The 27,843-nt window shown below is 42.8% G+C and overlaps 1 protein-coding gene across 7 annotated transcripts in view; it reads right to left on the reverse strand.

Annotated features, from left to right (window-relative positions):
• Positions 1 to 27,843, reverse strand: part of BRD9 (bromodomain containing 9) — a 748,767-nt gene that overhangs the window by 263,255 nt on the left and 457,669 nt on the right. For all 7 annotated transcript variants that reach the window (XM_044065138.1, XM_044065137.1, XM_044065136.1 and 4 more), the window contains one exon: positions 14,307 to 14,402. In XM_044065138.1, coding sequence (XP_043921073.1) covers positions 14,307 to 14,402 — 96 coding nt within the window. The remainder of the gene's footprint in view (positions 1 to 14,306; positions 14,403 to 27,843) is intronic.

Consider the following 27,843-nt stretch of genomic DNA (forward strand, 5'->3'; position numbering starts at 1 on the left):
AGTTGGAGTCGAGGGACCACTGATGAGGCAGGAGAATGCACCTGCTCAATTTGTCTGTAATCACGTTGGAAATCCCTGGGATATGCATTGCTATCAGAAAGTGGTTGGAAGCTATCGTCCATTGCCAAACTCTCATGGTCTCTTGACATAGGGGATAGGACTTGGTTTCTCCTTGTTTATTGATGTACCAAACTACTGACATGTTGTCAGATTGAATAGCAACTGTTCCCGAAGGAAGGGCAGTCTGAAATGCTTGCAACACTAAAAGCACTGCCCTCAGTTCTAGAACATTTATATGAAGATTGGCCACTAGATCGGACCATGTGCCTTGGACAGTCATTCCCTGATAATGCCCCCCCCCCACCCTATCAGAGAAGCACCCGTGGTCACAATGGCACTGGGCTGAGAGGGATGGAAAGGTTGGCTCCAAAGTGCTGTGTCTGGCTTCATTCACCAAGAAAGATCCAGTTTGTACCAATTTGTAATACGAATCTGGGAAGACAATGGTTGTTGATCCGGATACCACTGGGTCAACAGAAGCCACTGTAAGAGTCTCATGTGAAATCTTGCTAGGGGTACTACAGATAAAGATGCTGCCATTGACCCTAGCAACTGCAGGACCTGTCAAGCTGGGACCAAGTCCTGACAGAGTATCACTCTGAGCTGTATCTTTAGTCTTTGAAGCCTGTGATCCAGGAGAGAGATCAAGCAACAGCGAGTATTGAAAGTTACCCCTATAAACTCGAGGGTCTGGGATGGAGTTAGACTGGACTTTTCCCAGTTTATGGACATTCCCAGGTGATGCACCAAAGAGAGGGTGTAGTGCAAGGCTGTTACCAGTAGATGCTTGGTGGGAGCCAATCTTCCAGATATGGAAGCACCCAGAATCCTAGCAGTCTCAAGTGAGCTGTCACTGCTGCCATGCATTTGGTGAACACTCTGGGGGCTGTAGAGAGTTCGAAGGGCAGGGCACGGAACTGGTAATGATTGGCTCTCAGCACGGAGAGAAAGGAACCTTCTGGAGTGTTTGTCCATCTTGATGTGGTAATATGCATCCTGAAGGTCTATCGAGCACATCCAATCGCCTTCCTCTAGAAGGGGGAGAATGGACTGAACCGTGACCATCCGGAATTTTGTCTGGCTGACAAACTTGTTTAAACAGCTGAGGTCCAAAACTGGCCTCCAGTCCCCTGTCTATTTTGGCACCAAAAAGAAGCTTGAGTAAAATTTGGATCCTATCTGGTCTGATGGGACTTACTGGATGACTCTTTTTAAGTACAGCTGTTCTATTTGTACAGCTTCTTCCCTTACACTGGGTGGAACCATCTGGGATTTGCTTTGGAGGTTTCGTGTAGGAGTCAAATGGAATTTGGTAACCTCTGGAATTTACCTTCTGCACCCAAGAGTCGGTTTTAATAGATAGCCAGGTATTGGGGTGCAGAGAAAGGCATTCCCCGACTGCTTCTAGAGGAAAGCAGAGCGCTAATAGGGCTATCCAGAGGAGGAGTCTCTGGGACCCTGATTACGCAGACCCCCTCTGCCTCTGTAGGGGCATCTTTTGGAGGAGTTGCCCCCTCTGCCTCTGGGGGTATACTCGCCACTTGTGTCACAAAAAGAAACCTGAGACTTTTTGTGCCACAATTTCCCACTTCTCTGGTTCCTAGAAAAGGGGCGCTGAGGAGTGGAGAAACGTACACCAACTGCAGACAGGGTCTTACCATCCTGCTCACACCTGGCCAACATGTCCTTAACTTTGGGGCCAAACAGGAAAGATGCTTCCAATGGAGCGTTAAGGAAGGAAGACTTAAAAGGATCAGTGAAGTTACACAGGCACATCGAGGCGTTACTTCTCATAACTATGCCTAAACCTGTAGCTCGCAGCTCTAGCCGCCCCTTCAGTTGCATGTGAAATCAACCTCATGGACAGATTAGAAATCGATTCCTGGATCGCTAGGTGCGAGCCTACCTTGTCAATAACCTTGTCAGACACCTTTCCTGACACAGCACCAGAAAGTTCAGAGATGAGGTCTCTCCGGAGTCTGGTGAAATGTGCCAGGTAGTTCAAGGACCAAATAGCAAAGGTCGATGAAGCAAAAACTCGCTTCCCCAGTCTGTCCATCGCTCAGGACTCCCTGTTAGGTGAATGAACAGTGTCTCTCTCCTCGGCAAGCTCTTTCTTGGAGGCTGCTGCCACCACCATAGCATCCAACGGTATATCTTTCGACCAATGAGGATGTTCTTCAGGAGGAGAGAGGATCTTGTCTGGTCCCTTGGCATCAGGGTTCTTCCAGGCGTGCTGCACCACAAGCTGAACGAACTCATCTGCAGGTGGGGTCACCCAGGAGGTAGATGGTCGAGCACGAAATGCCTGCAGGAAAATGGATTCCTCCAAGGAAGGGTTTTTGGGCTTCCAATCACCTCTCTGTTTCAATATCTCCAGGATGTCGCCGAAGGAGAAATCTTCAGAAGGTGATCGTGGGGACCCTTTCCCTTCATCGTAATGCGTATTCTCGGTGAGGGAGTCCTCAGGGGAGTCCACGTGTTTACTCTTGCATGATTTCCTCCTAGCAGCCTCCTCGGTGGGAGCTTCTGAAGAGGACCTGGAAGAAAGGGCATCCTGCAATAGGGTCTCCTGCGGCTCTTGTGCTCGATCTGGGATGGTGGTCTGTGACAGCTGCAGAACAGGGGTAGGACATGGGAGTTCCAATGCCGAAGGCTTGCTCACGAAAGCAAGAGTCCTCTCCATTGCCTGGAAAGCAGGGCTACCCGAAGAGGGATGGGAGCCTGGAACAGAGAAATACAACCTCGGAACCGGGGTCACACCCCGCTCTGTTGAGCCTGGTCCCAGGAGTGGAGCATCAAGTTGGATAAACACTGACAGGGTTCCTGGAGCCGTGGAGGGCACCGTAGAAAAAGTTGGAACCAAGGAGCCAGCAGCCCAATCCCGGGCCTGAAGAAGACCTGGTTAAAATGGAACCGAAGGTCAAAGGGTCAGCTCCGGGGCCGAAATAAGGTCCACTATTGGCACCGAAGCAGAGGGTGCCGAGAGAAGTGTTGGTGCCGAGGAGTTCAGAACCTGCAAGGAGGATGAAGTAGGAGGGTAAGATGGAGTCCGTGAAGCAGAAAACCCAAGTCCTAGAAGGGTTTGGGGTTTAGAATCAGAAGGAATCCCCCTGGTTGTCAGCAGCTGGTCCACAAAGTGCACCACATCGAGTTCAGAGAGGTTCCTGTTGGATCTAGTGGATATCCCTGAAGGGGACTCTGGACTCTCTAAAAAAGGACTATAAGCCTGTCCCAAGATGGAGTCCACAGACGGGGAATATCGGATCTGTGTCTGTATGTATACTGGCATTACCGTCTTCATTCTTGAGATGATAGGAGCAGCAATGTCAATCTGAGTTATCAGAGCTGTGGAAGGGCTCAGAGTCGTAATCGGTATCCAGGTCAAAATTTTTGCATCAGTCACATTCGGTGCCATAGATGTTGTCAGTGCTGAGGATGTCTGTGTTGACTGTCCAGATACAGACTTTTGCTCTGGTGCAGAAAGCTTTGGAATTTTTGGTTTTGGCGATCTTTCCTTCTCACCAGAGGGTGAGGAGGGAACGGAATGTGGCCTCGTTTTCTCCTTTCTAGGAAGGGGTGTACCCTCTGACACAGACAGAGCCTCTGAGAAGGGTGATTTAAGAAGGCCCTTCAAAATCAATTTATTTTTACACTCATTCAGGGTACCAGAGCTAAACCTTAGACAAAAAGAGCAAGGGGGTTGTACCGAGAGATGAGGCACCCCAAACAGTAAACAATCATCATGAAAGTCACTATTAGGCATTTTTCTCCCACACTTCAGGCATTGTTTGAAGCCTGAAGTCCCCTTTTTATCAGACATGTTAACACCAACAAACAGCAAATACACGACTAGAAACCAACAGATTACCACAACTAGGCACACAACTATAGCTAGCTAGAGGAAGAGAGAGGAAAATACCAACGATGGTATAAAGAAATTACCATAGCGGGTAGAGAGAAGGAAAGTACCAGTGATGGTACAAAGATTACCAATAGGTAGTTGACAGAAAAGTATGGAGAACTAACGATACACAGATACAGGAAGTAACACACTAAAACGATTTAGAGATATCAGCAATACCAAGTTATCAAAATATTCCAAAAATATCAAGAGACAGCTGAGACGTGGCTTGAATGCAGCTTTACGGCAAGACAGCAAAAGAGATCTGAGGTAACAGGGAGAAGGGGGTTGTGGGTAAAATCTTAGCTCGAGAGTCTTTGGCTGACGCGAGCTTTGGTATAAGGCCGACTCGGTTCTGAGGGCTTGGAACCGAACCCATCAGTGATGAATGGAATGAAGATTAACAACATCAAATCTAAGAATTTTGGATACAAGTGCAGTATGAGGAGGAGCGATAAACTACAAAGAGTGGGAAGCAATGAGGCTGCAAGATTTGGAGAAAAGCTTAAACAGGTTATGATACATAATTTATGAGAAGCTAAGGAAGCTTTCTGAAAAATCAATGTCGAACGAGCAAATAACTGCCAAGAATACCTTGATCATAGCAAAACTACATACTGTTGTAAACAGGGAAGACAAGAATTTCAGTACATCAGCGACTACAGCGGAGAAGAGATCTAGTCTCAGCCCATATAAGAATGCTCTTTCATTTGATGTGATGTACCTTATGTGCTGAAGCCTTCTGACAGGCAGTAAGACTACGTAGCATTTCCAAAGGAACTAAAAATTCTCACGTCTTCACTGGAAGTGAAGAAGCCAAGCTGTGAGCTTCAGGTTGGGAGGGTCTGGGTGAGGTTCTAATGCAGTAATCTGTGGTACTGATGAATGTATTTCTATATGTATTCAATATATAAAATTTCTATTTTCTGTTGGAGCTTTTCTCCTCGGGCCTCCGCTGAAAATGGGCATTTGTAGCCCAGTCGGGCAAACCCGGTCAACAAATATAAAATAAATAAAATGAGTGAGAAGTGAGACCCCAAACTGGATCAAGGAACCAAGGCGGTTCCATAGCATACTGTCCTAGGAGAAGGAGCCAGATCTCTTTCTATCAAAATAGGGCAATGAGCATGATCATCACCTTTCATCGAATGACTTTCTGTATGACCTTTGATATGAGCAGAGTGGAGGGATAAGCATACAGCAGCCCCTATGGCCAATAACTGGACAGAACGTTCCTGGGATTCTGTCCCTGATGAGGGAGAATGGTGAAATAATTGCTGCACTTGGTGTTTTGGGGGGGGGGGGGGGTCATAAACAGATCATAGCATGGTTTGCTCCAGTGATGGCAAATCTTCCTTGCAATCACTGGAATTATGGACCACTCAGTAGGAAGGAAGGAAGGGAGATTTCTGCTCAACCTGTTAGCGAGACAGTCAAATCTCTCAGAGGTATATGTCACCCACTGCCACACCTTCATGGCTTTTTGGCAGAGTAGGTAAGATCTGGTTTCCTCTTCTTGCTGATGTAACAGATTGATGGTCATGTTGTCTCTGTGCACGCTATCCCTCCTACAGAAAGCTAGCTCTGAACTGTTCTCATTTCTAGGACACTTATGTGAGGGCAAGCCTCTGATTCTGACCAAGAACCTTGGGCCATTCTCCCTTCATAATGTTTCCTCACCTCCACCCAAGGAGGATGCAGTCATGGTTACTATTGCTACTACAGAGGGAAGTTGAAAAGGTCTGCCCTTCTGTTATTAGCAGTGACTGAAGCCACCATTTCAGATTAGTTGTGCAGGACTGAGTAACTGTGATGGGAAGGGACAGTGAATCGTGTATCTGTGACAACTGGAGCATCCACGTAAAATTCTCATGTGATAATGGGAGAAGTGAACCATGAGAATAGCTGCTGCCATTAACCTTAATGCTTGTAAAACCATCCTTGCTTGGGGATGACCAGTCTCTACTAGAGTCTAAACTGTAAGCCTTAATGATCTCAGTGCAAGTATCTATGGTGTCCAGATGGCATCCCAGAATTACTACTCGTTTAGTGGGGTCAATATTTGACTAGGGCAAATTTACCGTAATGCCCAACGTTGAACAAAGATCTAGTAAAAAATCTTTCACCTGAAGAAGAGAATCCCTAGAAGCAGCAGGCAGTCTTCAAGTATGGGAATATACTGAATCCCTATAATCGTAGATGAGTTGCTATTACTGCCATGCACTTAGTGAACACCATGGGGATTGTGCTGAGACCAAATGGCAGGGCTCTGAACTGAAAGTGACAGGCTCCTAATTGGAAACATATAAATCTCCTGCATTCCTCTTCTATTTTTATGTAAAGGTAAGCATCCTGGAGCTTTACAGAGTATATCCATTTCTTCTGCTTCTTCTGAAGACATGGAAAAATAAACTACACTGTGGTCATTCTGAAGCAGGTCTTTTTGAGATAACTGTTCACAACTAGATGGAGGTCCTTTGTCTTTTTTGGAAATAAAAAGAAGCACAAGTAGAATCCTGACTCATGCTGGTCTGGTGGGACCTCCTGGATGGCTCTTGTTTGCAATACAGAGAAAGAGAGAGAGAGAGACAGATAATGAACCTCTCAAGTAGCAGCCATTGCCTGACTGGGTGGGACATTGGGCAGTGGGGGTTGGTTGAAAAATAGAATCTGATAACCTCTGGACTTAATCTCTCATTTTTTTTTAATTTCTCCAAATCTTTTGGGTGTCTAATACCATGAAGGGAATGGACCACATTCCTATGTCAAAGTACGATTAAAGCTCATAAAATTAGTACTTTTTCAATCTTTGATGTCAGTCAGAAGTGCTCTTCACAGCACCCGCAATGTGCCCAGTAATGACTCCTCCTGCAATCTGTATGGGGTTACATGTACTGGTAACATATCTAAATTCCGCTTCTTCTTTCGGCTTTTCCCGGTTAGGGGTCACAAAAGCGGATCACCTGTCCGCTCATGATTGGCAGCGGAGTTTTACAGTGTTGGGTTGCCAGCCTGGCACCCAACCTTCCACAGAAGGCCCACACATGCATGCACTCACACCTAGGGCCAATTTAGAGTGTCCAATCCACCTGCAGCATGTCTTTGGGCTGTGGGAGGAAACCGGAGCACCCGGAGGAAACCCATGCGACCACAGGGAGGACATGCAGACCCTGCACAGAAGGCACCCCAGCCAAGGATCGAACCGGAGAACTTCTTGCTGTGAGGCGGCAACACTAACTGCTGCACCACTGTGGCTGCCCACTGGTAACATATCTAAATATGACTGTAAATTATTTTTTATAAGACCCATTGCTCCTACTACTATTGGAACTGCCTGGGTACTCTTCTTCCACATTGCTCTCGTTTCTGCCTGCAAATCCTGATATTTTATCACTTTGTGTCTCTCTGTATGCAAGATAATGTAGTCACTGGGTGTGGCGATTCTAATGTTCAATGCTAACTTTCTCTTCTTTTCTTGGACTACTATATCCGGTTTTCTAGCATCGATCTTTTGAACTACTAGTAATGGGTGATCCCATGTGATGTAAACTTCATAATTTTCTATGATGCTTTGTGGCTCATGTTTCCAGTGATTTTTAGCCACTTCAAAACCATAATGTTTGCACAATTCTCAGTGCAATAGTCTTGCCACATTAATTTGCCTTTCAGTATACAGTCCTTCTGTCATTAGTATGTCGCAACCAGCAACGAGGTGTGCAACTGTTTCCAATTCTGTTTTACAAAACCTACATTTGTCTGTTTCTCCCATATGTTAATAGGGTCAAAGCTGTGTACTAGCCTAATGACCCTGGAGCCTTTACAAGCCTAGTCCATAAAAGTGCCCTGGCATCATGCCACCTGACGTTAGTTCCCAGTGTCTCTATCAAGTACAGCCAGTGGAGTGATACCCGGGGTGAACTTTCTATTACCCAGCCACTCCTCAAGATTTCTCTTGAAGAGGGACAGCAAGGTGCTCTACTTGACATGTATGGGAAGTCTATTCCAGAGCATGGGCAGTCTCTGGGTGAGGAACCTGTCCCTCCAGCATGTTCTGTTGATTGTGGTAATAAGGTTGAGGTCTTTGGAGCATGTGGTGTGGAGGGATTGGGATTTCTTTAGATGTAGCATTTCTAACAGAGCTGGGTCAGTCATGGCTTTGTAAGTCAAGCACAGCTCGCCTCTAAGTAGGCGATATGAAACACAGAATAGCTGCAGTCTTTTGGGTCGGTCCGTGTAGGACATGTGTTTAATGCATAGGATCCTCTTTGTGAGGTACTTTTGTGGCCTCTCCAGCTGTTGCAGGTGTCTAGTGAGGTACATACCAAATGGGGCATTACACTTGATGATCAGTCCAATTAATGAAAAGCAGAGAGAGAGACTATGACCTCTTTCTTCCTGGATGCAAAACTCTTGGCAATGAGATGTGCCACATAGGACTTTCTGACCACAGTGGCAATGTGGTGGTCGAAGGAGAGGTTGCTGTCAACCTGTGTTCCCAGATCTCTTATTAACGCCTTCAGTGGGTTCCCATCTATGAGGTAGTTAGTGTGAACTGAGTTTTTACCAAAGGGAATGATGACGCATTTTTTGGTGTTAAGCTTAAAGCCATGGTTTCGAAAGCAGTCACTGGTCTCAGTGAGGTCTTCCCATAGGATGTCTGCATCACTTGGGGAGTTAATAATGGCTCCCAGCTTGCAGTCATCTGCGAATTTGGACAGCCAGAGTCCCTTTCTGTTGGGCTGGACTTCTGAGAAGTAGATACCGAACAGGAGAGGACCCAGGACCAATCCCTGTGGGACTCCACTCATGACTGGTCGGCGGTTTGACTTGGAGTTTACTACTTTCACACTGTGTATTCTATTTGTGAGCCAATGGACAGTTTTGGAGCGATTGACTGGCCCCAAAACGTGTTGGATGGATTAGACAGGAAAACAAGAAGGATGCTTTAATGGACTTTGTAAACCAACGTGTACATAGCCCACTATCTTGGGCTGCCAATATTAATTTTTCATCTCTTGGTTTGAATTTGCCTCTCCTTAACCATTCCTGAGTTTGTTCCTGATCAACATGCGGTTCTTCCAAAAGTTTTCTATACTTGCAACGATATTTATGCGTTTTCCACATTTCTTGTCTTCTCATCTGGTCCTTCAACTTGCATTCTTTCTTTTGTTTTTTGGCACATTCAGTTGCTGCCTGATTTTTATCTACTTCTGGTTTGATTTCCATTCCTGCATGACGCCAATATGCTTCTGCTAGATTAAGCAGAGAAGTCACCTTAGATTTATTCTCCTCATGCTACAAAACTTTCACTATGTTTGGGTCTTGTGAGGTCAGCAGATATGTATGGAGTCCCAAGATTGCAGATCTATACATGTAATCAATTTCAAGGAGGCCCATCCCTCCTTCGGAATTGGGAACATATAATCTTGGGATGCAATGATCGTTATAAATTATCTGGTGAGCATGAAGCATCCTTCTTGTTTTCCTATCTAATCTATCCAACATGTTTTGCGGTCAGTCAGTCGCTCCAAAACTGTAAGTTAGGAAAGGAAGAGCAAAATGGTTTAAAGCTTAGATTTTTTGTTCCTACACGACAACACGGTTTTCATGATTAACTTAGGTCTTCTAAAGTATTCCTTACTAAGTTTTATTCGCATTTGTTCATGTTTTACTGTTGATCCTTCATCAATTACCAAATATTTATACATTCTCTCTTGCTCAAGTTTTTATATCACATTCTTGTCCCAAACTGATGTTTTACTGGTGCTGCAGTTTTCCTGCTTTAAAGATTGCTTTTGTGTATTTATCAAGACCAAATGACATTCTTATATCATTTAAAAAAGTTTTGACAACTTGCAGTTGTACTTTCAGTCCATCTGATGAGCTATACAGTTTTAAATCATCGACAAAGAGAAAATGAGAAATCTTAACACTTTGTTATTTTCTAGGAGCCAAATTATAGCCATGGCCTAAGATGTTATGTAGATAGCTTAATGGATTAAGGGCAAGGCAGAACAGCAGCAGTGACAGAGTCACCCTGGAATAGCCCCCTTTGAATTTTTATCCCTGGAATAATAATGGCTCAATTGCAAAGTGGTCTGGCACTGTTTCATGATCACAGAGTACTCATAAGTTGTCGCTCTTACCCATATGTCTTCTGTGATGGTAAACCAGGGCTGAGGGAGGCGAGAGAGATATGCATCCCTCAAATGCATCTACAGCGAGACAGTTAAACCTTTAGGGATTCTAGAGGTGCCTTTTTGATCCTCCTTGACGGCATTTCAGCCAAGATGTCAGAGAGAGAATAAAGATTTCTACTTTTATTGGTCAATGGTTTGTGGTTATTGTTATTCTAGAGGTGCCTGTCTGAGAACGGCCCTCAGAATCCCTAGTTTTGCACTACTCCTCGGCCTATGGGTCCACATCCATTAAAGTGGTCGCCTCTGTCACAACCACTTCTGTCAAAAGAGGAGACATACTAATGGAGAGACTTCCTAAACCAGTGATCGAGCTCCTTTCTGGTTCCTGGAAAATGTGTGCTGAGCTAACTCAAATTTCACTCCAACAGCAGTGTCTCTCTTGCCCTCCTGTTCACTCTGCTGCATACATTCTTTAACAGATGTACCAAACAAGGTGGTACTTTCAAAGGATGCATTAGTAAAGGACGTTTTAAAGCGGTCTTCAAAATCCCATCAGCAGAGCCAAGTATGTCTCCACATGGCTATGCCGGCCTCATCTGCTCTGGCAGATTTGCAATAAGTGCATGAATAAATTAGTAATATTTGACATGGTTGACAGAGTACTCATAAGTTGTTTGTGACCTCAGGGCATATATTGCTTGTTGCGCCACATACTTCTGGAACTTGGTCATACGAGCAGAGTAGTTCATGGTTTGCACAGTGAAGGAGCTGGATGCATTTGCCCGCTTCCCCAGTCTATCCATCTCTTAGGATTCCTTGTTGGGTGGACAGACAGCGAAGAGTCTTCAGGCAGCTTTTTTGGTGGCTGCAGACATGAGAGAGTCTACAAGAGGGGCCTTTGCCCAAAATATTTTTCCTTGAGGGGGTCTAAGGATCATATCGGCTTTCTTTGGGACTGACTCACAGGTATCTGGTTCAGTCATGATTTCTTCAACACCAATTCCACTATCTTATCATCTGGTGGGACCATGCAGGAACTAGGAGTTGTTGTTCCATATGCCATAATTAGAACTGCTTTGTATGGACAGGGAAGTTATGTGGGCCAGGATGGCTCTGCTGTAGGAGCCCCAGGATTTCTCCAAAGGAAATGTCCCCTGGAGGGGATGGTAGGGAGCTCAATCCATCCTCAGAGTCTGTATCTGACATGACAGACTCATCTGGGGAGTCCACGTGCTTCCTTTTGCATATCCTTTTTCTCTATGGCTCACGGGATGATGTTCCTGAATCCTCTATAGAGTGTATCTGCAATATGGCAGTGGCCTTGACATCACTGGAATGATTCTGCCCAAGAAACTTCTGTTGATAGGATAAACCCAAAGGACAGGGGTCATGGGATGGACCCATTGTTGGTGGGCCCTGTGGTTTTGCCTTACTGGGATTGCAGCTCCGAATTCAATGGGATCCTAAGAAACCGCTCCTGATGCTGTATCTAACTCACTAAAATAGAAGAGAGAAGGCAACTCGGGTTGAATCCTCGGATTTGACTGAATGGACAGTACCGAGAATGGGATCAAAGTAGATGTTTCACAGGCTGATGACTCCTGACAAAACTAAAGGAGACCATCCACACAATCCCACAGCTCGGAATCCCTATCAGATCAACTGGATCTGAGCAGATGTAGTTGAAACCAAATTCTCGGGAGCTGAAGACACTTGGGTTAATGGATTCCGTGCCACAGACTCCAGGTAACAAGTGGATCCAAGGGCACCAGAGCTGAAGCACGAACTGGTGATGGAGCCTGAATGTGGGTAGAATGCACATATCTGACAGACTTCGGAGCCAATGGAGTAGCAATGAGCCCCACTTTCAACAGGGTTTTGAAAAACCTCTGCAGCAGACAGTCCAAGCTGACACTAGAGGTGCTCTTAAAAGATTTAAATGACTGTAGATTAGGCTGAAGAATGCTTCAAGACAGATCTCTCTATTCTCTTGGTAATGGTAGCTGGAGGTTCTGGATTTGGAGGTGGCGTGTAGGTAGGTGTATGCGGCCACATGTCCCTCAATTCTCAGAGTCTTCTGTGTCGATGTCAAACTGGAGAGCTCTGCCAGCTGTTTCCTCAACTATGATTCCTTGGAAAGAGAAGGATTGTCTGCGGATTTTCATCTCTGGATTCAGAGGAAGGAGGCCCTTAAGGATCAACTCATTCCTCCTGTATGAAAGAGCCCTAGGCCCAAAGGCAGTACAAACTGAACAGGAAGCATCCAGGTGCGCCACCCCCCAAACAGACCATGTACAATCACGGGGGTCTTGGGAGAATTTTGTATCCACAAACTTGCACTTTTAGGATCCATGATGTGAATTGTCTCACCAATGTTAGTATACTTGCTAGGAAGAGAACAAACAGCTATAAACCTATAATCAAACAGCGACGTAACAAAAGCTTATGAAATTAGATTTTATATATATATATATATATATATATATATATATATATACATATATATATATACATATATATATATATATATATATATATACACACACACACACACACACACACACATATATATATATAGACATACATACACACACACAAACACACACGCTATCAAGTCAAAAACAGCCTTAAAAAGCCAAGCAAAATAAGATGCCAACATGGTGAGAGGGAGAAAAAGTAGCAGTAACTATAATATTAAACTCTAAATATTTAACTATCCAACAATCTATCTAAATTGCTTGTCTTTTCGGCTTTTCCCAGTTACGGGTCGCCACAGCGGAACTCCGGTCCACTAATGATTGGCAATAGATTTTTATGGTGCCGAGTTGCCAGCCCGATGCCCAACCTTCAGCGAAGGCACGCGCATTCACGCATGTCTTTCAGAGGCCACTCGACCGCGGGGTGGACATGCAGACACCACACAGGAGGCACTCCAGCCGAGAATCAAACAGGAGAACCTCTTGCTGTGAGGCAACAACACTGCCACTGTACCACCGCAGCTATATATCCTAAATAATGATAAAAAACAATTAAGTATTCAATAACTGACCAAAAGGTCAAACACATTAGCTAAACCACTACAGTTTTAGAATAAAATCTTAGTGGAACACTTTGCTACTGAGATAGTCAGGGAACAGCAGGGCATTCTGGAGAAAACAAATCTAGGAAGGGCTTGAGGCAAGTACACTAAAGCATCTGGATTGGAGCCGGGTTCTGAGGAGTCATATGTCAGATCAGATGAACTGGACGAAAGTATACATACATTTGCTTTGTTAGTCAGGTCATTACTGCAGAGAATGCATGACATTCATTGTTGTTATCCTTTATCACTGGAAATGCAGGAACAAATATACAATCATGGCAAATAAGAAAAAGGAAAAAAATGACATCAGGCCTAATAAACAATGGTAACTACAGCACTAATATGGGTAAAGGGAATCTACTACTTATAGAACAAGTGCTGAAATATCACTGTAACAACTATGGCAAGTAACCAGACTGACTAGAGAGTAGAAATGACAAACCTATTCAGGATATGGCACAAAAGTGACATTTAAATCACCATACGATAAGAACACTGCTCCCAGAGAGGTCTGACAGCCCACCATTGTTACATTAATAATACTGGTCATACAGTAAACATTTAGGCAGTAGTATTCCATTCTATTTGGCATGATGAAATGCATTTTTAATCTTCAACCTAGTGATATAAGAATGTCTTGCATATTCACATAAAGACACCAACAAGACTTTTAAACGGTAATAACGTCTTGATGAGAACACCATACTGCTCAACTTCTTTGATCAGGAATTCTGGACAAAGCCAAACACATGGGGGGGTGGTAATGAAAAGATCACGGACAACATTAAATACCACTCTAATTTACTTAAGTTAATAGAATAACACGTTCTGTATCAATATGCATTTTGGAACAATAAGAATAACATCTGTCATTACTGACAGACCATAATCCTCAGTGATTTAACAGAATGTCAAATTTTTTTAATGGAGACCGTCCATAAATATGGAGCAAAATCAGGGACATTATGCAAAATCCTGGACAGTTGAGATGTATAGTATAGGTCTCTGAAAAGCAGAAATCATAGGGTTTGCTTTTATTACAACTAGCATGCTTTGAGAAATTAACTAAGTGACAGCATCACAGACAATAAAAACAGCTAGGACAATTTTTCATTTTTACCTTTATTTCTCCGTTCATCTTTGAAACCTAGGGTTGTGAAGCCAGGCAACAATTTGTTTGACAGACAGCTAATATCGACTGGGTATGTCTCCTCCTCTGAGAAAAATAAATGACAAGTAGGATAAATACCAACATATTTCTGAAGAAAGAATAGAATATGCCTAATAATGAACACTGACAGCATCAGTTGTAACAGTTTCCCCATCAGTGCATGAAAAAGCATTAAAAAGGAGCAATAATAAGGTTGCAAGGTACAAAACTAAGCATAAAGACCAACTGTAATATGCAGTTTCTCGTTGGGGAATGAAGGAGCAAAAAAACAACCAAATGAAAAGGTTAAAAAAAAGTACAAAACCTGGTTACAGTTGTAATTTAAAGCATAAAAGGAGAGGAAGACAGAGAGACCAGGTTTGTCTGTTAGTCAATTACTTGAACTGATTTGAAGACTATGACACAAAGCTAGGTGACAACATAAAAATGAACAGATAACTCAAGAAGCATGTCTGAATTGCAATTTAGGTTATAAAAGTATTAAGATACATTACAGAGTCAAAATAAACATTATTTCTCTCATTCACACATCAAAATTTAGTTTACAGCGGCATAAAACAGAAACAATGAAGTAATACAGTAAATGAGAAACAACTGTGGTAATATTTACACAACTATTTAGGAATAAATGAGTTTGGATACTAGGGTTAGGTAAGCACTTAACATTTTAACCAGACCCACAGTCAGAGTAAAAGTCTAGTACAATATTTTGGCAAGTTATTAATATTCCAGCAACCCTTTCTACAAAAAAAAAAAAAAAAAAAAAAAAAAAAAAAAAAAAAGGTACTTTTCCGTTATCAGCGCTACACTTTAAATGCGGTAGCTGGTGACTGAAATCATCGCAAGTGCATATTGTGTTAGAGCTGTGTACTGTAAACTAAATCAACCGAGGGAATACATGGGGAGAAAGTGTCTTTTTAGATTGTTAAATCAAAGAAACAGTACTGCACATTAATAATGCTTTCGTACACATTAAAAAAAGAAGCCCTTCAGAGTGAACAGCTGTGCGAGAATTCCAACCGCCAGCTATAGCTTTTAAAGTCTCCTTTACATTACAGAGAGATAAAATAAAAAAAATGCACAAAAGGAAGTAGCTTTGTATAAATAAAAAAAACACAGAAAAGATATCCACTAACATCCAGGACAGAAGTCTTAAAAACTATAGTTATCTCACCAGAATGCGCTTACTGTATTAAAGGTATATCCTTCTGCTCAAACTTCGATGTTCCCATTTAAAGAAGTTACATGAATATTTTATTTATATGCCCTGCACATCTCGAGGAGTTAAAAATAAGCAAAGGTTTAATCAGACAAAAATGGCATGTGCGGAACCTTTTAAAAGTGTTTTGTATTTTTTGGGGAGGTGGAGTTGCGCCCTTACTTATCTATCCTATTTGTAAACTGGATGACTGGACAGTCACTGGTCCAAAGACTTTTTTCAGTCACTCACCGTGGTCTGATGAAAAGAAATAAAAGAAAAAGAACATAATACAGACATATAACTTTAAGTGCATAAGGTAAACTTGTGCATTATAACCGCGAGGCATACTATAAAATCAACAAATAAAGTTTAATAAAATAAATATGTTCTTTTGACATGTGCAGAGGTCTTCATCAAATTAAACAATCAAATAACATTACTTTTATAACCCTCACTTAGTCACATGACCACTCAGATGACCCAAAATATTCTATAACAATTGTCTACATCTTCTAAACTTTTTATTTAATTATTTATTTAACCCATAGTTTTTCTTTATTTTATTTCTTTATTTTTTGCTGACTGGGTCAATAGCACTAGGCCAGTAACTTCTTTTCAGGGGAAACCCAAAGGTGGTATTTATACTCTAGGAGAAATGAGGCCAGAGCATCAGGGGAATTCCTCTGTTCTTTTCAACAGGTGCCGTAGTATCTTATACATCCACCTGAGCTATCACAAACAGATAGGGCCTCAGTTTAACGTGTCATCAAAAAGACAGCAAACTCAGGAGTGCAGCAACCCCTGACTGCTGACACTGCAGTGCAGCATAAGCGATCTATCTGGTGTGGGAAGACAACTCAAAGACTTTTACACCAAAGGCGAGTACGCTACCTACTGCATCACTGACACAATTAATGTACTCCGTTAATCCAGGGAACTCACTTGCATTTAATTATCTGTCATTGTAGTTCCCTATATTCTAATCCATCCTCCTTATTTCCAATAAAATTTTCTGAAATACAGTGCTGACATAAGGTAATAATTGGACTTTTATTTTATATAGCACAACTGTGCTCATAAATCCAATTTCTTAATTTTGTTTTTTCCACAACCCAAAATGCATCACAACTAATTCATATTCAGAATCAAAATTAGCATACAGTCTGATATGATATAAAAAGGGCAATATGCAAAATCACTGTGCTGCTTTTTTAAATGTAGGACATGTGATTTCCATATTCTTTTTTAGTATTTACCCTTCTTTTAATTATAGATTTCCTGACTAACTTAAACAATCTGCTAATTATTTTAACAGTTTTAACTATCCAATCACTATTATTAGGTAAGGTCTTTACACAGGTCTCTGCGACACAAAAAACAGTTTCTTTAATCATTTCTTCAGGATAATCACCACAATCTTTTATACATGGTCTCGATTTAATTCTCCAAACTTGTTAACTGCTTCAGCTTTGCACACTGACTTTTAGTCAAATTTCTCTGAGTAACTTCTACTATAATACTGCATTACAGGCTGTGTTTTTATAGCTAAAAACTGTCTGCATATTATTAGTCACTATGTTCTTAAAAGCTTCAACTTCCAGAAAAACAATTTTATCTTTTTTGCATGTAAACTGTAAAAATGATGCGCTGCTACTGATGAAAACTACACAGTTACTCACTGTATCTGTACTACTCGCTCAGTCAAAAATATCAACAAACCAACTGACTATTCAAATACACTTAAAACTAGAAATTCCACAGTATTCAATTCCCAGCAAGAAATCACCACTATGGCTTCCTCTTATCTGCTTTAAAATGTGGACTGCCCTATCTTTTGATAAACTATACAAGCCCTTTCTTTCTTCGGCACTTAAATTTTGAAATTCATTATGTGTTTTCTGTCATAAAATAATCCTAATATCCATTTCACACATAAGTTCAAAAGCCTGTACTACAGGATGCAAATGATTAATTAAACTAGGCATGCTAAAATCATTAGTCCATTTAAAACTAACAGTTCCCCTAAATAAAATAACTCTTAACTACGTTTTCTTGTTGCACTTGCTATTTCTCTGCCATTATCTGTGACTGTGGAGGTGCTTGTATAACCTGCTCACATTCTCTTATCCTGTGTTGCTGAAGATAAATGCCCACCTATTTGTTGTTTCTTACTATAATGCTTCAGTGAAGCAGAATCCCTGCCTGCTGTCTCAACAATCTCTTAGCAGTCATGGATGATATCATCAGTGGCTGTAACACAATTTGAAAAAAGTAATAAACCCACTCTTCATCAGTGTTACGACTAAAAGACATTCACTTCCTATTTAAAACCAAATCCAGCCTATCAAAGTAGTTGTCACAAACACACAATGTAGAGCTTTACAAAATCACATGACAGAATAAAAGTCACAAAGAAAATCAGTAATAAATAATAGCAGCCTACTAAAATATATATAAAGATCTACATGAATACCTAAATAACAGAACTTTATTTTTCTTTCAAAAGTGGTTTAATAAGAAGTTATGTACTCACCATAACGTTCCATCTGAGTAGGTACTTCATTGGTCTGCAACCTGTGGGTATTGGATCCGAGCCGGCAGCTTCACTAGCTAAAAGATCCGAGCTCCTAGCTCCTCCCCCTACCCATAACCCCCTGCTGCCTAATGTATTACCTCAGATCGAGTTTGTTCAGTCCAAAAATTCACACCTTCGACAGAGGATCAAGTATTGCCTAACCTCATGAAAAATAACATTTTTCAGGTGACCAGGTATCATGATATGGTTAGAGGGCATGGAGGGGGGTCGGTTGCAGACAAATGAAGTACCTACTCAGATGGAACGTTATGGTGAGTACATAACTTCTTAATCTGAAGTAGTTGCTTCATTTGTTCTGCAACCTGTGGGACAGAGTCCCCCAGCTACCTATAAAAATAACCCTGGGTGGCCTTACGGAAGGATATTCCGAAGCACCGCGGAGCCAAAGGAAGCCCTACTTCTCGAAATCATATCCAATTTATAATGGGAAATGAACGTATGAGAAGAGGACCAAGTAGCTGCTGAACATATGTCATCCAGAGGAACCCTGGACCAGAAGGCTGCTGATGTAGCAATGGATCGGGTTGAATGAGCGTGGATTCCCATAGGAACTGGTTTACCTGAGGACATATACCCGTGGATTATACACTGAGAAATCCAATTAGCTAGGGTTACTTTAGAAATTGCCTTTCCCATAGCTGATTTGGCGAAAGACACAAACAACTGATCAGACTTGCGAAAATCTTTAGTCCTGTGCAGGTAGAAACGTAGTTGCCTGTGTACATCCAGTTTGTGCAATGTGTACTCCCCTTCGTTCTGAAAATTTGGGAAGAATACCGGTAAATTGATTGACTGGTTTATATTTGACTCTGAAGCCACCTTTGGTAGGAAAGACGGGTTAGTCCTGAGAGACACTCTATCCTTGTGAAAAATGAGGTAGGGGGGTTTCATGCACAGGGCTTGGAGTTCTGAAACCCTCCTAGCTGACGTAATAGCCACTAAAAAGGCTGTTTTTCAAGACAAGAATTTTAACGGAACTGAGGTGGCAGGCTCAAAAGGTAGACTTGTCAAAGCTTGTAGGATTAAAGTTAAGTCCCATGGAGGAAGCACCGACTTTACTGGTGGCTTCAAAAGAAAAATGCCCCTCAAGAAGGTTTTGCATATCTTTGAAGATACTACAGATCCCAGTCCATCTCCCACGTGAAAATGGGAAATGGTTGCTAGTTGCATCTTAACAGTGGAAGTGCTCGCTCCTTTTTGAAAGATTAGCGACAGAAAATCCAGAATCGTTGGAATAGGGACTGTAAAAGGATCCAGGCCCTTGCCCTCAGCCCAGATGGAAAAACGTTTCCATTTACTATTGTAAATTTTTCTGGTAGCAGGCTTATGGGCCGCCACCAGAATGGCCTTCACTGGTGATGAGATACCAGGAGTCCTAGCCATCAGAGGAACTGGATCAACCAAGCAGTCAGCTTGAGGTTTAGCAGGTTCGGGGTTTGGCATCCCGCAGGATGTGAAATCAAATCTGGAATGGGATCCAGGATCCATGGAGGAACTATACTGTGAGACCGCAGATAAGGGAACCAGATCTGACGAGGCCAGAATGGGGCTATGAGGATAACTTTGCTCCCCAACCGACGTGCTTTCTGAATGAACTTCGTCATAAGGGAGGGGGGGATAAGCATAAAGAAGACTGGGTGGCCAAGCATGCACCAGAGCGTCTCTCGGGGTCTCCCCTGAAGGGGGAAGTATTGCGAAGTACTCGCTGCACTTTGTGTTTGACGGAGAGGCGAAAAGATCGCAGTGAGGCCAACCCCATGCACGGAAGATCTGCTTCGCAACTGAAGGATTGAGAGACCACTCATACGGGGTGAGAATCACCTGACTCAGTTTGTCCGCCAATATGTTGGACCGACCCGGAATGTGAGTTGCTACCAGAAAGCGGTTGGTGGATATCGCCCACTGCCACACTCTCATAGCCTCTCGGCAGAGGGGATAAGACCTGGTTCCCCCCTGTTTGTTTATGTACCAGACTACCGCCATGTTGTCTGTCTGGATCACAATAGTCCCTAGAGGGAGAAGGTCGTGGAGAGCTTGCAGCGCTAAAAGCACCGCCCTCATCTCTAGGACATTGATATGCAAAGCGGCCTCTATGGGGGTCCATGTGCCTTGGACGGTTCTGCCCGAACAATGTCCCCCCCACCCGAGGCGAGAAGCATCAGTGGTCAACGTGGCTTGGGGTGGGGGAAATACAAAGGGTCTCCCTTCCTGCAGCTCTCGCGAGTGAAGCCACCAAAGGAGGGAGTCCCTGCAAGTTCTGCTCACTGGAATAGGAGTGTTCAGCAGGTGAAACACTAGTGACCATTGAACTTGAAGAGTCCAATGTAAGACCCTCATTCGTAGGCGAGCATGAAGAGAGAGACCGATGGCCGCTGCCATAGACCCAGTGCCCTCAGGACTAACTCCGCCGCAGGAGCTGGGCTTCGAAGAAGGGCTAAGATCTGATGCGATAAGCTGTTGAGCGTGACCGGGGTTAGGAAGGCCAGAGAGATGCACGTGTCCAATTTGGCCCCTATAAACTCCAAAACCTGCACTGGTTGAAGGAAGGACTTTTGAAGGTTCACTGATATGCCCAAACTCTGGGCGAGAGTCAGAGTATAATCCCTTGCAACACAGAGTTGATGCCTGTTGGGGGCGGCAAGGAGCCAGTCGTCCAGGTACGGGAACACCTGAATGCCCTGGAGTCTCAGGTGGGCTGCAACCACTGCCATGACCTTGGTGAACACCCTGGGGGCTGAGGTGAGGCCGAACGGGAGAACCCTGAATTGATAATGACTGTCTCCCAGCCGGAAGCGGAGGAACCTCCTGGATCGCCTGTCCATCAAAATGTGGTAGTTACCATCCTTGAGGTCTATAGAGCACATCCAGTCGTTCTCCTGAAGAAGGGGGAGAATAGACTGAAGAGTGACCATCCGGAACTTCTCCTTGGGGACGAACAGGTTCAGGGCGGAGAGATCTAGAATCGGTCTTAAGTCCCCAGTCTTCTTTGGCACCAAAAAGAACCTGGAGTAGTAGCCCAATCTGGACTGGTCTGGGGGGACGGGCTGGATGGCTCTTTTTTCTAGCAGCTTTGACACCTCTGAAGCTGCTGCCTCCCTTTGATCGGGTGGGACATCGGGGAGGCACTTGACTTTGGGGGGTAGGTTCATGAAGGGAATGGTGTAACCTCTGGATATGATTCAAAGCACCCATTGATCTGTCGTGATGGACTCCCAATTTGACAGATGTTCCGCTAAACGCCCCCCGACTGCCTCCAGAGAGGGACAGCTGGGTAAGCCCTCAGGGCTGTTGCGCGGGCCTGTCCGAGAAAGGTTCCCTAGACCCGAAGTTACGCGGCCCCCCTCTGCCTCTGGGCCGGCGTCCACCTTGTCCTCCTCTGCCTCTAGAGGACGAGGGGTCCGAAGCCGGATGAGACTGCTGAGATTTGCGGAACCACAACTTCTTTTGTCCCCTCTGATTCCTTGAAAAGGATCGTTGGGGATTCGAGAAGCGGACCCTGACGGCAGACAGAGTCTTCCCATCCTTCTCGCTTTGGACCAGCGTTTCGCGTACGGTCTTGCCAAAAAGCGAAGATCCATCAAAGGGCGCATTCGTGAAGGACGCCTTGAAGGGTTCCGTGAAATCGCAAAGGCGGAGCCAGGCGTGACGCCGCAAGACTACCCCGGATCCGCTAGCCCTAGCGGCTCCCTCCGTAGCATGAGAGAGTAGCCGCATGGACGTGTTAGAGATGGACTTTAGAGTGGCCATACGAATCGCAAATGTGCTTTTATCCGCGACCGTCATGGACTCTGGGAGGGCTGCAGCGTATTCCTTAATTAAGTCTCGCTGTAGCCTGATAATGTGTGCCATATAGTTCAGCGCCCTTATGGAGAAGTTTGCTGAAGCAAACATCCGCTTCCCAGTACTGTCCATTACCCGAGATTCCTTATCCGGAGGATGGACCGAGGAACTCTCCTGTGCGAGTTCCTTCTTCGTGGCGGCCGCCACCAACATGGCATCAACAGGGGACCCTTTAGCCCAGGACTGCCCATCTGCGGGGGGGGGGGCTAAGAACTTTGTCGGGACGTCTAGGGATTGGCTCCATGGTGTTGGGCTCTTTCCACGCCCTGGTGGTGATTATCGGAGCTGATGAAACCCCGGCTCTGAAAGGGCCCGGATCCGATGACTCCAAAACCCTAAAGCGGGTCGGAGGAGGAGTGATCGGAGCAAAGAGAGGGACTGCGCTCCCCTGAGGGAGGCAAGAGCACCCCCATCTGCATTTGGGTCTGCAGAAATCGACGCATCATCCGATTCATGTCCACGTTGCTAAGGCTCCTGGTCGATCTAGAGGAAGTCGTCGAGGCGGGCCGGGAGGGCCACCTCCATGACCTCGAAGGAGACCGGTACTCCTCCAGCGAGAACCGAGGCAAACGGAGCCGAGAGGGGGAGGATCCGGAGACCTTCGAGGGAGAGCTAACAACTTTAGATGGGGGGGGCTGAGGGGTGATCCTCAGACCGCCTTTTATGAGACCTGCGTTTGTCTTTCTCCTTATGTCTCTTTCTTTGGAGACAGAAGCACTTGCGTCCCCCGAACCCTGCATAGCAGAGGGAGTTTGAGTCCCAGGCAGAGCGGGGGGAGCTAAAGGCACCGGGGCTATGGAAGCAGCCTGAGCCTTCGAGGGGGAGGAAGAAGAAGCCAAGTCCTGGGGAAGTAAGCCCGGCAGGATCAGCTTATTCTTCCTGTCCCTAATTGCCCGGGGATTAAAGGCTGCACAAACTGGGCAAGCCGTTGATAAGTGGGCCACTCCCAGGCACAAAACGCACTCAGTGTGGCCATCAGCTGGGGAAAGCTTATGGCCACACTCAGAGCACTTAGAAAAAACGGCCTTGGGCCCTGCAGCCATTTCTTAACAATACACACACCCAAACACTAAGGGGGGAGGGGAACAACACGCGACACTAAGACTACAGAAAAGGGTTCTAAACTCTAATTCTACTAGGGGAATTACTACCACAACACACGCTAACTAAACAAATATTAAATTTAAAGATATTTTCTCTGAGAGAAAAATGAAACGATCTCACCAAGCCTAAGGAGTTCTTCACAAGTAGCTGCTTCAGCCGCGGCAAACTCGATCTGAGGTAATACAGTAGGCAGCAGGCATTTATGGGTAGGGGGGAGGAGCTAGGAGCTCCTATATTTAGCTAGTGAAGCTGCCGGCCCGGATCCGAGGTCGGATCCGATACCCACAGGTTGCAGAACAAATGAAGTAACTACTTCAGATCACTATTTTTTTACATTAAGTCCAGGTAGCTTGTCAGCACTAAAGAAATTAATCCATTTATATTCAATCAATTCTTTCCTATTAACTAAGTTACCACCACGTATACCTAAATATACTGTTTGTAAAACTCTAAACTTAAAGTGTGATCATTGCCAAAAACTGTCATAACGCTTATATAATGAATGCATTGGTTTCTATTTTTCTTCTGATTTCTGATGGATGGGAAGCTATACGCGCTTTCAATTTCTGATTAGTCTTCCCAAAGTAGAAACAACTGCATTTCTCTCAAACAGCAAGACATAGAACATTCTCAGTTGAAGAAATTGCAAAAGTCCTAAAATGAAAAATTTTCTTTGAAATGGGATGTATAAATTCAGTTTCTAAACTAATATACTTACAAAAAGAGCAATTATGACATGGCAAAGTCACTTTTTTGTTTGATGTAAAATGTCTTGGTAAAAATCCTTATAACATAAAAGCTGCTTTAAATTTTTCTCTCTTATAAATAAAATGTGGACAGTCACCTACAATTTTTTTTACTTCAGGGTCGGATTCCAAAAATACTCCAATTTTTTCTTATAAAAGATTTTATTTATGACGTGCGTCTAGTAAATTTTGTAATATAACCCAGTTTCCTAGTTGTATCTGATGTATTATTCTGGTGCATAATCAAATTATTGACCAACATATAGGGCTTCACTAGACCATCGCTTTGTGAGGTTACTAATACTCTATTACTGCTAATCATGGCTCTATTATTGCCTCCAATATAAAAATAATTGGTCATAGTATTAAGTTCAGTAACAAAGCCACTTTCTGTAGTATTTAGCTTACTTGTTCTCAAAAACTGGCTTTTGACATTATTATAAACATACCTGGGGAGCATGTTAGTATTGTGTACATATCTTGTGGCCTGAATATTCTTTCTATGAATAGAAGTCTGAAACTCACCAGCTATAATAGCTACATTAATATCCGGAAAATTAATACAACTACTAGAATATTTTAAATCAAACTGAAGAAATTTAGTAGATTTTCAAAAATGGTCCACAAACATTTCTAAAGATTCAATATTCCCCAGCCATATTAAAAAAAGTGTTGTAAACAAAATGTTTATAAAATGTAAGGCCTTCATTTAAATATCTGATTTCACAACCAGAATAATTATATATATATATATATATATATATATATATATATATATATATATATATATAAGTTCTTCCCATCTAGATATCATAAGATTGGCGTAGCTGTTGGCAACAGGTGTGCTGACTGCTACGCCTGATATTCGATGGAAATATTCATCGCTGAACATAAACACATTACTATTAAGCACAACATCCAGCATTATGCAAAGAGTTGAAATCTTATTAGTAGAAAGCCTGCCATGATGGGATACAAATTTCCTTATATACTGCATACCTAAATTGTTGCGAATAACCATAAAACAAGGACTTAACGTCCAAAGTAACTAAAATTACATCTTCCACATTCATATTATTCTTATTTTTTTAACAACCATTGTTGAAGGGCAGTTAAAAAATGGTTAGTGTCTTTAATATAACTATCACTGAAAAAACAAGACACTATGAAGTTCTCTCTCTAAATATTTAGGCAAAGGTATGGTAATCCATCTACTACCCGAAACGATGGGTCTCACAGGAGGCTTCACTAAATTTTTGTGCATCTTAGATAAACTGTACATAAAAGGTGTTACTGGATGATCCATATATAAAAAATTATACAAGCCCGGTGTAAAAGAATTTTCAATTAGTAAATCATACAGAAAGGACTTTATAAATGATATGACTCAAGTCAGCACTAGTAATTTTCTTAAAAGTAGTAGGGTCTAATAAAAGCTCATACATCCAACTGGAATAGTCATTTACATTCATAACTACTCTTCCTCCTTTACCCGCTGGCTTGATAACATCTTTTCTAACACATAAATCAATAAATGCTTTCTTTTCACCTTCATTAAAATTATAAAATTTAGTGCTCTTAGTTTTCAAAAAACATTTTATACATTTCATTTTCACACATGCTATAAAATGCCTTCATAGTAACAGTACTGTTAGGAATGAAGGTACTAATCCGTTTAATCTGATTTTCAAAACAGCTAGAGTTGTTTTTATACACAAGTTTTAGATCAGCATTCCTAACAAATAATCTCAACTCTGACAGCATATCATTTAAATATCCATCAACAGAAAGTATAAAAGGCATGCCTTTATCTAAAATAGCCAATTTGATATCACTAAGTACACTTTTGGACAAGTTTAAGACAGTATTATTTAAAATATTCAGTTCTTTGTTTGACTCTGTGTTAGGGGCCTCACCTGCATGTGAACTTGGTTGGATGGCCCTATCTGTGTTTGCACAGTTCTCCCTAGACTACGATTTCTTTCTCTGTTTCTTCCACTTGTTTCGCTTTGTTCCCTCCGAGGTGCTGATACTTTTATGGGCAATTTGAGCCGAAAATTGGCCATTTCTAAAAAAGAAGCAACTCCACAACCTTCGGTAGCATTTGTTGATTGAAGATTCACCATTTCCAATGTTGCAGCATTATTTGAAGCAGTTTGAACAACAGAGGGTGTTACGGTTACTGCATTAGCCGCAACTGCAGGAAAATCATCTAGTTCTGACACACCGTTTTCCCAAACGTGTTGATTGGGTAGTTAGTTCCCCATTCATTACTGCATTACATACAGAAGTGGGACTATTAACTGGATTACTATTTAAACCCGTTTTCTCTTATATTAGAAAAGTTATGTTCATCCCTCTTAGGCCACTGAAACACATTGCCGGTTTTTAAAGTTCTGAAGATGTGTCAGAAATTTTTTTTTCTTTACTGCTTGTTTTCAAAGAGTTCCAATTTTTCAAGCATATACTGGAACTCTTGGGAAATGGAGTTAAGGCTAAGAGAGTTCGTAATGTATGCCTGAAACTCTCCAATATTATTAACAATCTCCATTTCCATGGGTCAAAAAATTCATGAATTACCTTCATATAGTTGATGGAGAGCTGTAAATTCACTTCTTGCCAACTTTTTAGCAATGCACGATATTTGTTCTTATAACTAGGCATCTTAACTACTCAAGCCCCTAGGAACAACATTTAGCTCTATATATGCAAGAAAACTCAGTCTTTGCCATTGCATTTTCTTATAACGCTGAAAAAGAAGTTATGTACTCACCATAACATTCCATGTTTGCTGTCCATCTCGCCTTCACTCTTAATGGTTGCATTCGGAACTGATCCTCTGTTCCGACTCGACCGCATACTAAAGCTTGAGGTCTTCCACTGGATCGTGGCTGTATCCCTATCCCCCTCATGCTGTAGTGAAGATCCCCAAGATCTTGTTTGCTGATAACTGTAAGTACCTAAGGTACTATCAAATACATCACAAGAAGACAATGAAAAAGATCAAAGACACACTTGCCAGGAAAGAACCTCTTTGCCCTCTTTGTTCTCCAGGAGCCATTGGTAGGGGGACAGGAGGGTGGGATGTAAGAATGAAGGCAAGATGGACAACAAACATGAAATGTTATGGTTAGTACATAACTTCTTTATGTTACGTTGTCCTATCTCGCCTTCATTCTTACTGGTTGGGACAGCGTCCCTAGCACCATATTTCTTGGGTGGCTCATGGGATTATATTTTTCAGGACAGTGGACCCAAAGGAGGCCCTGTCCCTGGAGGCCAAATCTACTTTGTAATGAGTTATAAAGGTATGAGGATGTTGCCCAAGTCACAGCAGCATAGAGGCTATCAAATGGTAGTGTAGCTCTAAAGGCAGAAAAGTTGCTATGGCTCTTGTAGAATGAGCTTTGACTTTAAAAGGGAAGAATCAAGTTATTAGATTTACATATAAAAGTGACACAATCTGAGAGCCATTTTGAAAGAGTGACCTTAGATATAGGGGCACCTTTCCTTGCTTCTGAGTATGACACAAACAACTGATCAGATTTTCTGTAATCTTTTGTTCTATGCAAGTAGAAACGTAATTGCCTATCTACGTCCAATTGATGAAGCTCATATTCTGCAGTGTTGCAATGGTTTGGGAAGAAAACTGGTAAGTCTATGGACTGATTTAGATTAGAGTCTGAACATACTTTTGGCAGGAAGGATGGGTTTGTTCGAACAGAAACCCTATCTTTATGAAAAATCATACTTGGTGGCTTAATCGATTAAGCTTGCAGTGCTGAAACTCTTGTGGCAGAAGTGATTGCCACCAACATGCTTGTTTTCCATGTTAAAAATTTTTGATCACATGATGACGCAGGTTCTAAGGGAGGAAGGATTAAGCAGGAGAGAACCAGATTTAGGTCCCATGGTGGTAGGGTGATTTTATGGGTGGCCTTAACAAATGAGTACCCTTTGGGAAGGCTTTGCATAGTTTGTGTGACATCAAGTTAGGGT

Source organism: Protopterus annectens, chromosome 3.part0, assembly GCF_019279795.1.
Source record: "Protopterus annectens isolate FY-2018-M chromosome 3.part0, PAN1.0, whole genome shotgun sequence".
NCBI lineage: Eukaryota > Metazoa > Chordata > Ceratodontiformes > Protopteridae > Protopterus > Protopterus annectens.